The 15,951-nt window shown below is 37.4% G+C and overlaps 1 protein-coding gene across 1 annotated transcript in view; it reads right to left on the reverse strand.

Moving 5' to 3' along the window:
• SLC30A9 (solute carrier family 30 member 9) overlaps window positions 1-13,602 on the reverse strand; it is a 35,183-nt gene extending 21,581 nt beyond the window's left edge. Inside the window, exons 1-10 of the mRNA XM_036381657.2 lie at window positions 13,424-13,602; window positions 11,477-11,653; window positions 9,063-9,125; window positions 6,213-6,312; window positions 5,312-5,404; window positions 5,013-5,095; window positions 3,917-3,975; window positions 3,152-3,219; window positions 1,740-1,842; window positions 272-327 (exon numbers count right to left, since the gene is read on the reverse strand). Coding sequence (XP_036237550.1) covers window positions 272-327; window positions 1,740-1,842; window positions 3,152-3,219; window positions 3,917-3,975; window positions 5,013-5,095; window positions 5,312-5,404; window positions 6,213-6,312; window positions 9,063-9,125; window positions 11,477-11,653; window positions 13,424-13,520 — 899 coding nt within the window. The 5' untranslated portion in view covers window positions 13,521-13,602. The remainder of the gene's footprint in view (window positions 1-271; window positions 328-1,739; window positions 1,843-3,151; window positions 3,220-3,916; window positions 3,976-5,012; window positions 5,096-5,311; window positions 5,405-6,212; window positions 6,313-9,062; window positions 9,126-11,476; window positions 11,654-13,423) is intronic.
• Window positions 13,603-15,951: the final 2,349 nt, after the last annotated feature.

Genomic DNA, 15,951 nt, shown 5'->3' on the forward strand with positions numbered 1-15,951 from the left:
GCAATTAAAATAAAACATAGCAAAAGCATACCAGCAAAAAAAGAACAAACAAAAAATACCCCAACACATGCAACAAGCCATTGAAGCTGCAACTCCTGGAGCTTGAAAGAAAACCCTTTTCTTATTTTATCTGTTGTAAAAGCAGAAACAATACATCTCAAAAATGGCCCAAAACAGCAAATCAAAACAACAAGGTGATGCACAAACAAGAACTGCCTGATCTTACTGCTATATATAGTTAGCAAAATCTTTATTTACTCAAAAAGCTTACGGATGACTGGGGTCAGGTGTCCTCGCAGACTGACTGATGCCCAAAGCTAGCAATGCCTATTTAAGACAAGAAGTTAAAAAAAATATAGAAACTTTCTGTATCAACTGAACATGAAAGATAAAGATGAATTTGTTGAACTGCATATATGCTTTGGTACTGATATCTTATTAGAGCTGGAATATAATCCTCAAAATTTGTCATCTAAATTTACCACTCCCAAAAAATTGTTAGTTATATCTACATACATAATATATATGCAATTATATGGTGTGTATATATAATTACTGTTAATTATCATTTTAGAATCACAACTTAAAATTAACATTACGTGCAATCACAAGTGTTGTTGCTGTGCTTCAATGTGAAGGAATGAAGTTGCTCAGGGAACAAAGCTATTTAAATAAATCCCTCTTGAAGTGAAACTATACTGAGACTGTGGTGTAATAGGGTGAGGACAACATTTAAAGCAGTAACTTACACTGCAACTTGTCAGCATATTTTGAAGGAAGAAATAACCTTATGCTATCTAAATTGCCTACCTGGGATATATTTAATTAGGCATGTATTAAGTTGTTGATGCAGGAAGTTATAAATCTAGACCTGAATTTTGCAAAGCATGTGTTTTGTTTAAGACTATGGATAATGAAACATAGTAACAATTAGTCTTAGCAGCAGCAAGCTGCTTTGAGGAAGCAAGGCTTCTCCTGTGTTTTTCCCAAAACCACACACTCAATTATTTGGAAAAACAAAACAAACCCTCCCACCTCAGTGGAACTTTCAACTTTGATATTTAAAAAACAGAATAGCTCTTCAATATATATAATACCACTAGCAAACTTGGTTCACCTGTACATTGACACACTTGACCAAGTGAAAAAATGCACACTTTAATACTTAAATTTATGGGGAGGCTGGCTTTATCAGTTGAATTAGAAAACACTGGAGAAAACAACATTAATTTTATCCTTGCATATTAATATTATATGTCCAATTCTGAGCCTGCCACTCTACTTCTCAAAGTAAACATGCCACATATGTGGCTACTTGTGCTGTGACAGGCTGATAGGTAATCAAGGAATAGAAAAAGAAAACAAGATGCTCAAATCCTCATCATTATCCTACCTAGAGATGAATAAGTAACAAAGTCTGTCATTGTATTATAGTAACTGACAGGAAAAGCATTTCTAGTTAACATTTAACCAAAACACTAACCAAGATAATTTTAGATTCAAGTACCTCTCATGATCCATGAAGTAGCTGAGTACAGTTCTTATTGCAACTCTACTCTTTCAACTTATTTCTAAAAATCCTCAAAATCTACATTCTGACTTCTCCTTTTTACACTAATACAAATTTAGAAGCATCCTATTTTTTTTATTCAAGTGCATTACAACTACTGTAAGTATCTGTCTTTATTCCCAGTTTTATTACAAGTACTAACTTGAGCAGAATGGAAAAAAATACTCACCTGGTTACATGTGTCTGCTAAAGAATGTATGGCTTCTGAAAACATACTTGCAGAACCCGTGTAAACCCAAGCAAGTAGCTTAAAGAAAAAATTCAACCCATTTCTGAAAACAAAGAGAAGAAATAACAGAATATTTGATGTTTAATATTTTCAGCAAAGCCAGAAGTGCTGTACAATCATGTGTTATCTACCAGAAAGGGATCAACTTGAATATCAGTTTAATAATTAGAGAGCTGTGCAAACAGATAATTGATAGAGATTTTCTGCATGGTTACTGTGAAAAAAGTCCTTTCAGCTACACTTGATAAAGACACACAGTTTATTTTTCAGAAATCATTAACTTCTAAGCGGTTCGAAATAAGTTACACTTCCTGAAAACTACCATCACACTTACTACTCAGAACAACTAATTTTCTACCAGTGGAAGAATACAAGTCTTTACAACTTCCTTTCCAATTTTTTCAATCCTTTGCCTCCTACACATCCTCCACCAATACTGTAGTGCAAGGTTCCCTACTTCATCCTCAGCCTGAGCCATTCTCAGTAGGATACAGATGTGAGACAACAGACAGGAAGACAAGGCTGTCACTATATTATATTGTAAAAATTATCTATGGAACTTCTCCATTAAGATGTTCAGTGTGAACTGTAAAGCTACAGGTTTACTGGAGTAAACATTGTCTTATGTTGCACAGAGGTAACTATTAATACCAAAGTCCAAGTCTACATTCTCACTTCAAACATTATCAGAATCAGTAGGTTAATTGATACAAACCTATTGCACAGAAAATCAGACTAGAGAATTGTAATATCCTCCTCTATATTTTTTAACATGAGTTTCATTTATTGGCAATTTTTAAGTATCTAGATAAATTAAGTGTTATAAGAAACTATTAACAACATCTTCTAGTGGCATATTTTAACAGGTGCCAGAAATTATATTCAAGTTAGAAGAAACAAACCCAGCAGCTTCTGAGAATGCAGCTTTCAATTAGAGAAGAAATAACAGTTTACAGAGAAAAGTGAATTCTTCTCTGTTGGCCATATAGAAGATTCTTTAAAATGTATGAAAAGCTTCCCCTCAAGAAGGAGCAAGAAAAATGGACATCTTTAAATACCTGCTGCTTCAGATCCTTCAAAATTTTGTTTTTTCTTTAAGAAACTATATAGGGTGATACATTCAGAAAAAATTGCTCTTCTCTCATCAGAGATTTATTCAATACCTGAACTCTATGTATTGATCAATGTATTCACATAAACTCTCTCCTATCAACAATAAACAAATAAATCTATTAACTTTAGTTACAGACACAGGCATCTTTATCTTAAATACACACACTGTTACTATTTCCAGGATAATATAAATAAATTACTTTTTATTACATAAACAAAACTTTTTTTTTTTTACTTACATGCAAATAGCTACCATTACCACCTTCCCTGGTCCCTTGAAAAACATAGTTGCTGTACTGGAGCGTGGCTACATAAAGAAATAACAGATTATTTAATAATTAAATCTTGATCTCATTAGACACCTACTATACAAATTAAATAAAAAACTTTGCACTGCCCTGTATTGCAAAAGTTCTGGAAGGCAGCTAATTTACTACTAAATGTTCAGCCAAACTGCAGTTGGGTCTTATGCATGTCTACAAATGGTTGGCCATTAATGAGATCAACTCCAATGAGGTCTCCAGCAGAGGCCACTGCAGCCATAAGGCCCAGAGCCCACTAAGGAATCATTCTGTACACCCAAGCACCAGGATCTAGGGTGTGTGTCTACTTAGGCAAAAAGGAAGGGCCAGCAGTGCCTAGAGAAAAGCAATCATCTTCTAGGGTCTTTTTTCTTAAAGAAACTTACTTAGGTTTTTAAAATTAACAATATATTCGCTACACATAGTAGTAGGTTTTACTTGAAATCATGAGTACAGCTGCAATTTTGACAAGAAGGCAACTGAAAGAAAACCCTCTTTCTGGTGGATAACATTGTCACAGTAGGACCTCATTCAAGTTGTCATCACAACATTTACTGCTGCATAACAATCAGATATAGATATGGTATATTACAGGGCAAAAAAAATCTTCCAGTAATATTCAGTTACACAAATTTTCCTTCAAAAGGTGTCATAACACATTTCACTACACTTTTCTAGCCAAACACTTGAAAATGACCTTACCTTAGTATTTCCAAAGAACTCCTTGTATTCCCACAACAGCCTTTGGTTTCTAAACAGATCTGCAGTACAAAATTTGCATTGTGAATATGTACTAGCAACTAGTAGCTTCAGGAATTGAAGTCTACTTGTTTTATGCAGCAGCCAACTTCTAATAAGAGCTAGATGATCTATGAAAGAATTTCTCCCTTGATGTTGTTAATCAGAAACACATGCTGTTATACACTCATGCAAACTGCCAAATACAATCTGTTATGATCCTATACATTGTTACTATTTCTACCAACAAATGATAATGCACAGAGAAAAAACTCAAAATATACTTCTGCAAATTCATTTTGTTTATATCCAAAAATTTTATTTATATCCAAAAATTTTTCTTCAGGTCAATAAAAATTTTGAGGCTCCTCACTACACTTTCAGTACACTTATAGATACCTCAACAGGTGTCTGCAGTTCTAGCCTTTCTGACAGAAGGTGTTCTAGTGGCACAATGTTCCAAAAAAAATTGACCTCTTATTTTAAGGCACACAACTAGACTAAGTATCTTGAAACAGTATTGCCTCTTGTGTGATTTTAACTGACTAGACTGATCCAAATACGTCACGAACTATCGATTTGGCTGTATTGATAATGCCAGCAAGGATAACAAAAATAATATTACATAAAGAAAAAAATATGATTTGGGGGTACCTCTCCCCTTCTGAAACACAAAGGCAAGCTGAATTCTTCTCAGAGGAAAAAAATTAAAGAATAGTGGCATGGTGTAAAGATTTGGATCAGTTTTAACTCTTTTCAAAATTCTCAATTAGATAAAATGCAAAAGCATTGAAAATGTAAATTATCATCTAAAAACTGAAAGCCCCCCCTCTGTTCTACAGAACACAAAATGCATGTTCTTCCTGTATCACAAAGGTGATAAATTGCAAGATAGTAACAGACTGTATCTGCAGAGATAGTAACATTTTACTCTAAGATTATGCCACAAAACCTAGTCAGCAATTGCTAGTTACAAATTTACATGCTTTCAATAAAGTAACGCTATCTTGTAGATACACTTCTTGTGACATTTGAAGGTATTTGAACACTCTATACTCACTTTCTCTGTACTTGATCTCTGCCTCTTTACGTCGCTTTCTTTCTCTGGCAAGAGCCTCTGGACTACCCCAAACTTCAAGAGACCTGCATGAAGTAAAAGTATCTTAAAAATGTTTCTGCAACTTTTTTTCAAGCATAAAACCATACTGTTGAGTTTTTTATACATAATGTAATTATAATAATCACAATATAACATATGTTCAGATAGAAAATGGAAAACCTTACTGCCCTTTCACATTGCAAAGCTGACTTTTAAAACTCTTTTCTCTCTCTCATATCATCCTTTTCAAACGTTCTTACTTTGCCTCTACGTCCGATCTCAGGTACACCGTGAAAGTCTCAGTGTCATCATGGGGACTTCGTCGTTTGATTTTTCTCAGCTGGTCTAAATCACTAAGGAAAGGGGACAAAGAGTTTAGTGTAAAAAAAAGGATCACATTGTTCTAATTTGACTTTTATGTCTGGGTGATCATCCACCATTTTGATATTACTAATTTATTATACAAAAAAAGTGGAGTTGTCTAATTCAAACAGAACAGACAGACAACATGAAGCAAGTGATCTCTAGCAGGCCATTGAAAACTACTGTTTTTCACATCCAGAAGTCCAAATCTTGTCTTCATACAATGAAATACTACACACTGAAGACAAAGAATTAAAACACTAAATAATAAAACATTCAATGAATGATCTGTATGTAACTGATAATGCGCACATATGCTAAACAAGAGGCTCTATGAATTAGCCTCCCTAAATGGAAATCAGCAGTCATGTGACAAGAAAATTTAATCCCAAAATTTACACTCTCAGCACAAGCTGCAAAAGGCTGAAGATAACAAAGCTACTTGGGGAAACAGATAAAATTTCCTGTGCTGAGCTACACATTAGGACATCTACACCATTATGTAAAAACAGGAGGAACAGAGTAATTTGTACTTATGAGACCATAAATCCAAGCAGATTTATGGTCTCATAAGTACAAATCAACTACTTTAAGAAGCAAGTACTGAAACATGAATATTAAGTGCAAGCTCCTAGTCCACTGTAAAACTAAGCAAGAACTAGCTTCAGCCACTTACAATTATGTACACCACAAAAACATTTAGAAAATCTGTGCAAAATCACTCTACAATTACAATTACTTCTCATGCACATATGAACAAATATTCAGAATTTAAATCTCAACTCAAACCCATCATACCTGGATTTAAGACAAAACTCATTTATTGCTCTGACTCCAGTGATGAAGTTATTCTGTGTGTATTTTGGTCCATACTCTCTTTTTTTGAGGACTGGTTTCACTTTAAAAAAAAATAGATACACAAGTCACTCATAGAAACTACAGCAGAAACTTCAAAAATTAATTCAATCTAGTGTCATACTGTGATATCTCTTAGAGGGAATCTGAAAAACAGTGTCAGTGATACAGAAAATTGCCAGTGAAGAGAAAGGTATCTTCCTCATTGTGGAAATTAGTAAGGTAGAATGATTTACCTCCAAAACTGCTACTTTCTAAGCTGTAGTTCAGGTTTCTCAAACCTAACTGCCACAGTCAGCTACTTCTCCAGCTTTGATGTCAGAGATGGTGCTTGGCTACATAAATAGCATTCAAATATGGCCATTTGGAAACCCTTTGAAAAAAAGTTGTTTCATTCAATATTGCCATTTGGAAACCCTTGGTCTAAAAACTGAAATGGCAACAGACTGCTCCATTTCTATTTTTTCCAATAATCAAGTCCACTTTCTGCAGATAAGACTTTTGACCTTTGCAGAGCATACAGACTGTATACATAATTTTTCTCAACTATTATGTTCAAATTTAGTGCTCTTAACATTGAGCATTTATAACAATTAAAAACATACATGATTTATTTATAATGCTTTTTATGTCTGGAAGATGTGCTCTTATCACATCAGATTTTCATGCACAAGGAAAAGAATACCACACATATTCAGAAAAATTATAAATGGAATTTTAAATTTATGCTATTATTTTCTACTTGTCTGTATGTACATAACTTCATCTTATTCTCAAATGTAAGTCACTGTACACTAACATGCATTAAAACATGATTATTGGAAGACTAGTTACATTCAGAAGAATATAACACAACTAACTAACACTGTAATGTAACTAACATTACAGAATACAACTTAAAACAAAAAGCTGAGATTCTACTGGTGAGAAGACCTTAGAGAACACATGAACTTCTTGCAAATCACAGGATTGATATGATTTCTATAGCTGGTCCAGAACTACTCTTTAAGTCACAGAATACTTACAGAAAGATAATGCTTTTAAAGAGTTTGAGAAAATTTTTCCCAGAATTCTACACTGCCTTATTTCTGTGTTTTGATGCTTAACAGCAAAATATATTGTTTGACTCTCCATGACACACTAACAGCACAGGTATTAATATTTATCATAATAATCTGATTTCTCTCATCCAATTTGAACTTGAAGAATTTTTTAAGTCCCTGAATAATCACATTCATCCCACCAAGCTCCTGAGTGAAGGTGATGAAAAAAACTTTGGGTATTTCCTAAAAACAGTACACAATTTACTAAGGTTAGGACAAACTGATCATTTTTAATAAAGAACACTTCCCATCTTTTATTTAAAACAAATATATGCCCAAATCATATTAACCTCACTAAAAAACAACTTATGGATTTATCCAAAACTTACTAACTCACCTTTCAGAAATACAGGTAAATTTCACTAAAATAAATCATATATTGTACATTGCATATATTGTACTGTAATTGTATATTGCACAGCATACCAACGATCCTACTCTTCATTCAAATAACTGTATAAAACTGTAGTAAATATGGGAAAAAAACCCTATTTGGTGTTTTCAAAAGAAAGACAAGCTCAACAAAAAATGATGTAAATAAAACATTTTAAAAAGCACGTTTAAGATTAGTGAGCATTTAAAAATGTTACTGTCTTTCTAATACTTAGTAATACTTGGAGCGGTAATTTTCTAAGCCAGAGCAGCATTTTAAGACTAGAATTCCACTTTCTAGACACTAGCAAAATCCTTGACATAAGCATTTCTCCTTGCACATCTTTAATTAAGAGAGGGGAAACTCTTACTGAAACATATATCTATTTTCACAATTATTTCACAGAAATTTCTCTGATCTACCTTGCATTTTTTCCCTGCATGCACACACTAAGAGACAATAAATCTAAAGAAACTGACATCCCCCTGCACCACTGGGGTTGAGAAGGTAGAGAAAGCAGGAAAAGATTAAGCCTGGGAAGAAGTGAAGGGTTAGAGGAAGGTATTTTAAGATTTAGTTTTTATTTCTCAGTACTGTAGTCTGTTTTGACTGGCAATAAAATAACTGATTTTGCCCAAGTCCGATCTGTTTTGCTCATGATAGTAATTGGTGAGTGATCTCTCCCTGTCCTTATCTCAACTCATAAGCCTTTCACCACATTTTTGCTACCCTATCCAGCTAAGGAGGGGAGTGATAGACCAGTGTGGGTGGGCACCTGGTGTCCAGCCAGTGCCAAGCCCACCACATTACTGCACACAAATGGGAATTGTGCAGAACTCAGATTAGGCAGTTCATGTGGTCAAAATATATTTAGAAGCAACACTGATTAGATTAACTCAGTAATAAGAAAGAACAGAGGAAGACTTAGAACAAGGAACGGGGAAGATCAAGTATTCAGCTTAGCCCCATTAAGTCTGAGAGGGAGAATGGACATGACTGAAAACATGCAAGGAGGACAGACTGCATCAACACATGAAAAAACAAATCAGTCTTCTCCTGATGAACTCTGCAGCTTAAATGAAAATTACAAAGAAACACAGAAGAGTGAGTAATTAGAAGGAATACTGCTATGCTTGGTTTTTTATGAATCATTTTCAAACAAACTGTACCAAACAAAGCTGGCACACAAGTGTGTTTTAAAATGCTATTCACATAACTTGCTTACACAATTGAAGAGGAGCCACAGTTTCCTTTTTTTTCTTTTTTTAACTACTAGCCAACAGCAGTAAAATTCCAATACACTAAGTAATACTTTACCTTTTACTTGGATTGGCTGTTTAGGTGAAGACTGCTTTTGGCCTGCATTGGTTGTATCTTGTCCTGTAAAATAAAATTAAAGCTCACTGTAAATATGGAAGTACCTACTTTTCTTTTTAGTTAAGAGTTTGACTAACATTAGAATATATCTCAATATTGCACTGCACCCTGACAATTAGGAAATGTATTTGCCAGATTTCCAACACTTAAAACTCTCAAAAGACAGAAACAAAAAAATAACTAAAGTAAATATTTAATATAGCATTGATCAATAAACTTCTAGCAGCTTGCAGAAGAACACCAATTTGTAACATACTTCACCCAAATTTAAAAATAAATATTCTAACAGTGCACTTGTGGTTTGGGACAAGTTTTATGCAAAACTTTAGGTTAGTAAATATAATTAATTCTATATGGCTTATGGCTGCTACGTATCAGAGTGTTTCAGAGCGTCCAAGCTGGGATTCAATTTTAAGGGATGGAAGCTTCTTCATTTACAAAAAGTTAGCTCCTTAAAACACAGAATATTTAAACTAAAATCCACAACTCATAGGTAACAAGCTGGAGCTAGAAAAAAAAAACAAAGTCTTTTAGCTGGTTTTGAAACCTGAGGATATGATTCTATTAAAAAACCCAACAAAATATAACTTACAATAGTGAAATGAATCTTAATATTTGGAAAACTACAAGTTCCAGTAATTTTAGTGATATTTCTAGTTAGAAATCAGAAGTACTACTTGGAAACTCAAACAAATATTACATCCCTGTCTCATACATCTCAACATAGCTTTCAGAACAAAACCCTTAGGGTTCTAACATGTCAAACCAATATATTCACTCTTTTGTGCCCTACCACTCTATAACATTGGAGGTTTGCCAGACATTCATAATCATTCACAAAATTAAAAATTACCTTATTCAAAGTGATATACTTTTTTAAAATGAAGATTTTTTAGCAGGTTAGTGTTGAGTAATGAGGTACTCCTAGCCTAACATGGTACTTAAATTATTCCAAGATCAGATTCTCTCAAAGCTTGCACTACATAACTATGTTTCAATAAGGCAATTAGTTAATGCCCTAAAAGCAACTGAGAACTACAGCTAATAACAATTCAAGGATACTTTTTTGGAAAAATAACACTTATAAATCTATGAAGTTGATCTTACTACATAGCAAATAAGGTTGCACCATAACTAACTAGCATTCCTTAAACAGTCATCCCTTTCACTTGAAAACAAAAGAAACAAAACCCCTTTGTTTTTCCTTTATTTTCTCACCTGGGAAAGCATAAAAATACTAACACTATATCCATGCACAGAGATCTATGTACATCAAGTACCCTTTCAAAGTTTACTGCCTCAGTTTAGAGTCAGAACAAAATCACAGTACAACACTGAGGAAAAGGATACAGAATACTTCCATTCACAATCAGTTTTTCAGACAGGTAGAGGTCGATATAATAGAACTTTCAAGACTGAACAATGTTTAAGAGTCACTTTTGTACTTCCAAACATCAGAATGTAATCCTCTTAGCTGGCTACAGTTACTAGCTTTTAAAGACTGTTGCAAGCCCCAGGAATTTACAAGTTACTAAAGAAGGAACAAATATCTGCTATCCTGACAAGGCAAAGGAAATTCTCTTTAGAAGACCACTCCATTGTAGACAAAAGCACAAAGAAAGAGAGCTTTCATTTTGAAAAGCATCTGTTATCTCCTAAGCACAGTCTTCCGAGCCTGTATCTGTGCAGTCCCACAGTTAACAAGCATCAAAAATAGAGGATGTTACAATGAAGCAAGGACAAGACAGTTCTGAATTTCACAAGCACCTAACAAGCACCAGATCGACAATCAAACAGCAGGGAGGGTCAGGTTATGCACACTGTATCAAATGTTTAATGTGAATGCTGCAGTTCTAACAACTGTCAGATTAGAAAGCTAGAGCAGATGGGACAGCTCAACCCTCTTTACCAGTCATTTATAGCCTGGCCTTGAGATGCCACAATGCTCAACAGTGGCACTCATTCAATCGCTATCATTAATTCCTTTGACACAACACACCAGAAATGCTACCAAAATAAATCAAATAAACAAGCAAAGTTGTGAAAGATGAGTAATACATTCTATTTCTTATCCCTTAAATTACTTAAGCCCTTTCAACCTCCACATTTTTTCCACCACCACTTTAAATTTGATTACTCTAAACTTAAACCCTTAAAATATCAGAATGACAAAGAAATAAATTTCAGCATTCCTCCCTGCTTATGCACTTGAATTTCATATAGAGATGCCTACAACCCAAAATACTAAGAATTCTGTAATTGTAATATCATACAATTAAAAAATACCCTGTTATCAGTGAATATGTTAAGCTTTTACATTTTTATAAACACTCTTTATTGTAGCTTAGTATTACCTGTTTCAACTTTATGCAGGGTTTCTCCACGGGCTGATCCATTTGTATCTTGTGATCCAAGATCTTTCTTCTGACCATTGGAGGTATAAACTCTCACTTGACTCATCAACTGCACAGGCAGGCGATTACATGGCAGAATATAAGACAGGCTCCCACTTTTCATTGAAACTTTCCATCCTAACAAGGGGAAGAAAAAAAAGCTATTTCAGGCAGCCATTTTGGAAGGAAAAAGAAGGAAAAGTGGTCCTGCTCTGGCAGCAAAAGTTATGGAAAGTGAGCTTTTAAGTACTGACCCGTGCTCATTTTACCCATGTTTATGGGTAAAACTACAAAATGAGAGTACATAGCATGCTTTCACTACCTCCCTTCAAACATCCACTTTTAAATTTCATTCTAACACTAGAAAGTTTTTCCCACACTCCAGTATGCATTTTTTCCCAGAGACCTCTGGATAATCTTAAGGGTTAAAAAAAAAAACAAACCCAAAGCTATTTGACAAGATCGGCTTTGTGATACGTTGTCTCATTCTAGTCATACTGCCTCAAAGTCTTTAAAAACCATATATTGACAAAAGAACAAATACAGATCACTACAAAACCATTAGCCAGGGTTGCCATTTCATTTCACTCTGTGCACACTCTGTACAAATCACAGCTTACCAATGAAGAGAAACTGAACTGTGTGCAAATTATACAGTTGCTACAGAAATCACATAGAAAAGCAGACAACATTGTACAAAACATTTTACAGGGAAGTGTCTTAAATTTTGCAGCATTCACAAGAGACAAATTACAATACAAATATGTAAAAAGTCCATTGAGAAACCACCCTGGGTAGGCAATCTTCCATCTCAAAAAATTAGCCAAAAGCAGAGCTGCAGTACAGACCAACCTGTATTAGCAATCAGTTTCTTTTAGGGAGCACAATACTTCTGTAGAGAGGGTAAATAACACCTCCAACCAGTAATGCAGCAGGGAAACTGCTGTGAGTGCTTTGGAAAACACTCACTAAAAAATAAATACATTTTTAAAAATAATTAAGAGGTGCCAGTAAATAAAGTCATACAAAGCATGACCACTTAACCATGAATAACACAGCTCTCACAAAAAAATAAAACATTTTACAGAACTGTCCATTCTGTAAAAGTCTCAACAGCTTTCCTTTTTTGTTTTAGTCTTCTGCACACCTGCATGTCTACATGCACTGACCTAAACCTTACTGAAGGAAAATTTTCCCAAAAAAAGGACAGCTCTTACTGACAGTTGTCACAATGTGACAAAAGCCTTTAATACTGAACTCGACGCAGTTCACTGAACTCACTGATTACGAATTTTTAAAACCCTACAATAAATACGTGGCACAAGATTAGCATTGTTGTTTCCTCTGCTTTGGTGATGCTGGAGCAGTTAAAAAGGGGAAACTTAATCAGCATATTTAGGGGGCATTTTTTTACTAATTCATGCACACATAAGAAACAGCTAAAGAAAAAGAACATTTGCTGCAATTTAACCGTGACTACGCAAAAGGGGAAAAACTGCTCGGAATTGAAATTCCATGAGATGTGTGGCCTCCTCGTACCAACACAAGCCCTGTAAACCCGTGCTATAATTTATGTAATTCCTGCAAACTTCGGCCCGGCACGGGCATGACGCGCCCGCTGTACGTCAGACGGGCCGGCACAGCCCGGCTCCGCACCGCGCTCGCAAAACGCCTGCACGTTTTCCTTCTTTTTACAGCCGACCCTCAGGCAGCAGCCGGGGCTCCCCGGACCGCGGGGGCCCGCGGCCGGGAGCAGTGCTACCGCCTCGGGAGGGACCCCGGCGGCCGCCGCCGCCTGCGAGCGCCGGCACTCGCTGCGCCCCAGGCGAAGGCGGAGCTCCGTCGCAGCTCCCGACGAGCCCCGGCCGGCGCGGCGCGGCGCAGCGGCCCGGGCCCCGCAGGACTCACCGTGGCAGGCGCGGGGCCGCGGCGCCGCCTGGCACCGCAGGTACAGGCGGTAGAGGCCGCGGCAGCCCCGCCGCTGGGCGGCCAGGGCCGGCATCATGGCGGCGGCCGCTCGGCAGCGGCCGGCAGGCGCGCGATTCGCATCGGCGGAGGCCGGCGCGGCTGCGGCGGAGCCCCGCTGGCCCCGGGCGGCGGCGGTGGCCGGAGGCCGGCGGTGGGCGGCGCCGCGGCACCCGGATGTGCGGGGGCACCGCGGGGCCGCCGCTGACTCACCCGCCCCGCCCGCCGCGCCTGCGCCTGGCCCGGGGAGCGGGGCCGCGTCTGCCGGGCCGGCCCTGGGAAGGGGCTCGGCCCCGGCTGCAGCACCTCGGGAGCAGCCCCTGCTCTGTTACCGTGCCTGGTGGAGGGTAACACATACGGCTACGAGTAACAAACGTACGGGCCTTTAATTTCTTAGCAAAGGTGAAACACACATTAGAGAATTTTTTTAATAGGGTCACACTATTAAAATAATTAGGTTGAGAGGACCTCCGAGATCATTGAGTTCAACCTATGATCGAACACCACCTTGTCGACTAGACCATGTCAATAAGAGCCACAGCCAGTCTTTTCTCGAACATCTCCAGGACGGTGGCTGCACCACCTCCCTGGACAGCCCATTCCAATGTTTAATGACCTTTCTATAAAGAAATTCTTCCTGATGTCCAATCTACGTCTTCCCTGGCCCAGCTTCAGACTGTCTTCTCGTCCTGTCACTTGCTACCTGAAAGAAGAGCCTGACTCCTACCTGGCTACAACCTCCTTTCAGACAGTTGTAGAGAATGGTAAGGTTTCCCCTGAGCCTCCTTTTCTCCTGGATAAATACCCCCAGTCCCCTCAAAAACTCCCCACAAGACTTGTGGTCCAGACCCTTCACCAGCGTCACTGCCTTTCCCTGGACATGAACATTAAAGCATGTACACTAAATATGTTTGCATGATTTCTAGATGAAAATGTGGTCCCCTAGCCTAAGCCATCCCCTAAAATACACTTCCCAGATCAGTGCTGATAAAATAAGTTTTAAAATGATGTCTTCCTCCAGGGAGAGTGCCATGTGGCTGATCCTGTACTCCAGGGTTGTAAGGGCTGCTGTGCCCAGCTGTGACACCTCCTGCCCTGCTGACCCTACAGCCTGACTCAGGACCATGCCTGTAATCAGCCCCACTGCCACTGTATTACACTCTTTTTTATAAAAGGGTTTTTTCCAGTATAGCTTTGATATTGGTTTACATGACTGAGAAAATGTCTCAGGCTTCCTTGTCTTCATTTGCACACTGGGAGGAACATGGGAGCTCACCAGAAGTTAGGTTGACAGGGAATTTGGATAATGAATGTACCTGATAATCCACAAAGCATTTGATCACTGAGGAGGGCTATTACGGTGCCTGTCTTTAACATACACAATTAGATTTTAAAACAAAGTTTGTTGGCACATCTTTACTGGCTGCCTAGTGAGCAGCATTGCCAAAACAAGTTTTCCTAGAAGCCCAGGGGAGGCAGATTGACGTAGAACATACTTCCACAGAATAATTAACACCTATCTTCCCAGAAGTACAATTGCAGCCATACCAAATGAATCAGAAGTGTTGCAACAGATGCTGTGTCATTAAATACCAGATGTACAGCACTGGAGTTAGATACTAAATTGACTGCAAGTTGTAAAGTAGCACAGGTGAGGTCAATGGAGTCTAACATGCAGCTGATATATTTGCTGGCTGCTTGTTATTTTGGCAAGAGCCTAACAGTTAAACAAGAAAAAGGAGGTTAAGGGTCCCTATTTTTTCCCCCACATAAAGATGTTTGAAAGCATAGAGAAATTCTTGAAACATTTGTACCTGAAGAGTCACTGCTATACTCCAGAAGAGATGCTAAGTTTAGGTTTATTGTTTCCTCTCTAAAACCAAATGGAACCACTAACTATTTCATACTCTTTTATCCATCTGAATAACTGAATTTGTGTCTGGTTTTGGCACTGTAAGTACGAAACAGGAAGGAAAAGAATAAAACTGGAATATCATAGACAGATTAATAGATACTAAGTGTGGTGGTCAACCAGGATTTACACAATCAGCTGCTGTGCATGACCCTTTATATTGGCAAACACTGAAAACTAATGGAGACAAACAGCAAATAAAAGAGCATCAATAACAGCCTACTCTGCACGGGACAGCCAAGTACATAAAGCAATTGTTAATGAAGTACCAAGACTCCTGGCATGCAGCTGCAGCATCCTAAGAAAAAAAAAATGAACCTTATTTATGAGCATCTCAACCATTAGTTATCAATCACTAGCAATGAACAGAGAAACATCCTAAATTGCATGGTATTTCAGGACATCCAAACTGGCTACTTTAAGCCTGTATTTCATAAAATCAAGTTAGTAAAAAAAAAAAGTCTCATTTACATTCAAGTTGCTAAATGCTAAACTGATAAAAAATATTATTTCTATATACCATGCTTGTATATGGGCTTTTGTGCCACCTGAACCTCTG

Source organism: Molothrus ater, chromosome 4 (assembly GCF_012460135.2).
Source record: "Molothrus ater isolate BHLD 08-10-18 breed brown headed cowbird chromosome 4, BPBGC_Mater_1.1, whole genome shotgun sequence".
In the NCBI taxonomy this organism is placed as follows: domain Eukaryota; kingdom Metazoa; phylum Chordata; class Aves; order Passeriformes; family Icteridae; genus Molothrus; species Molothrus ater.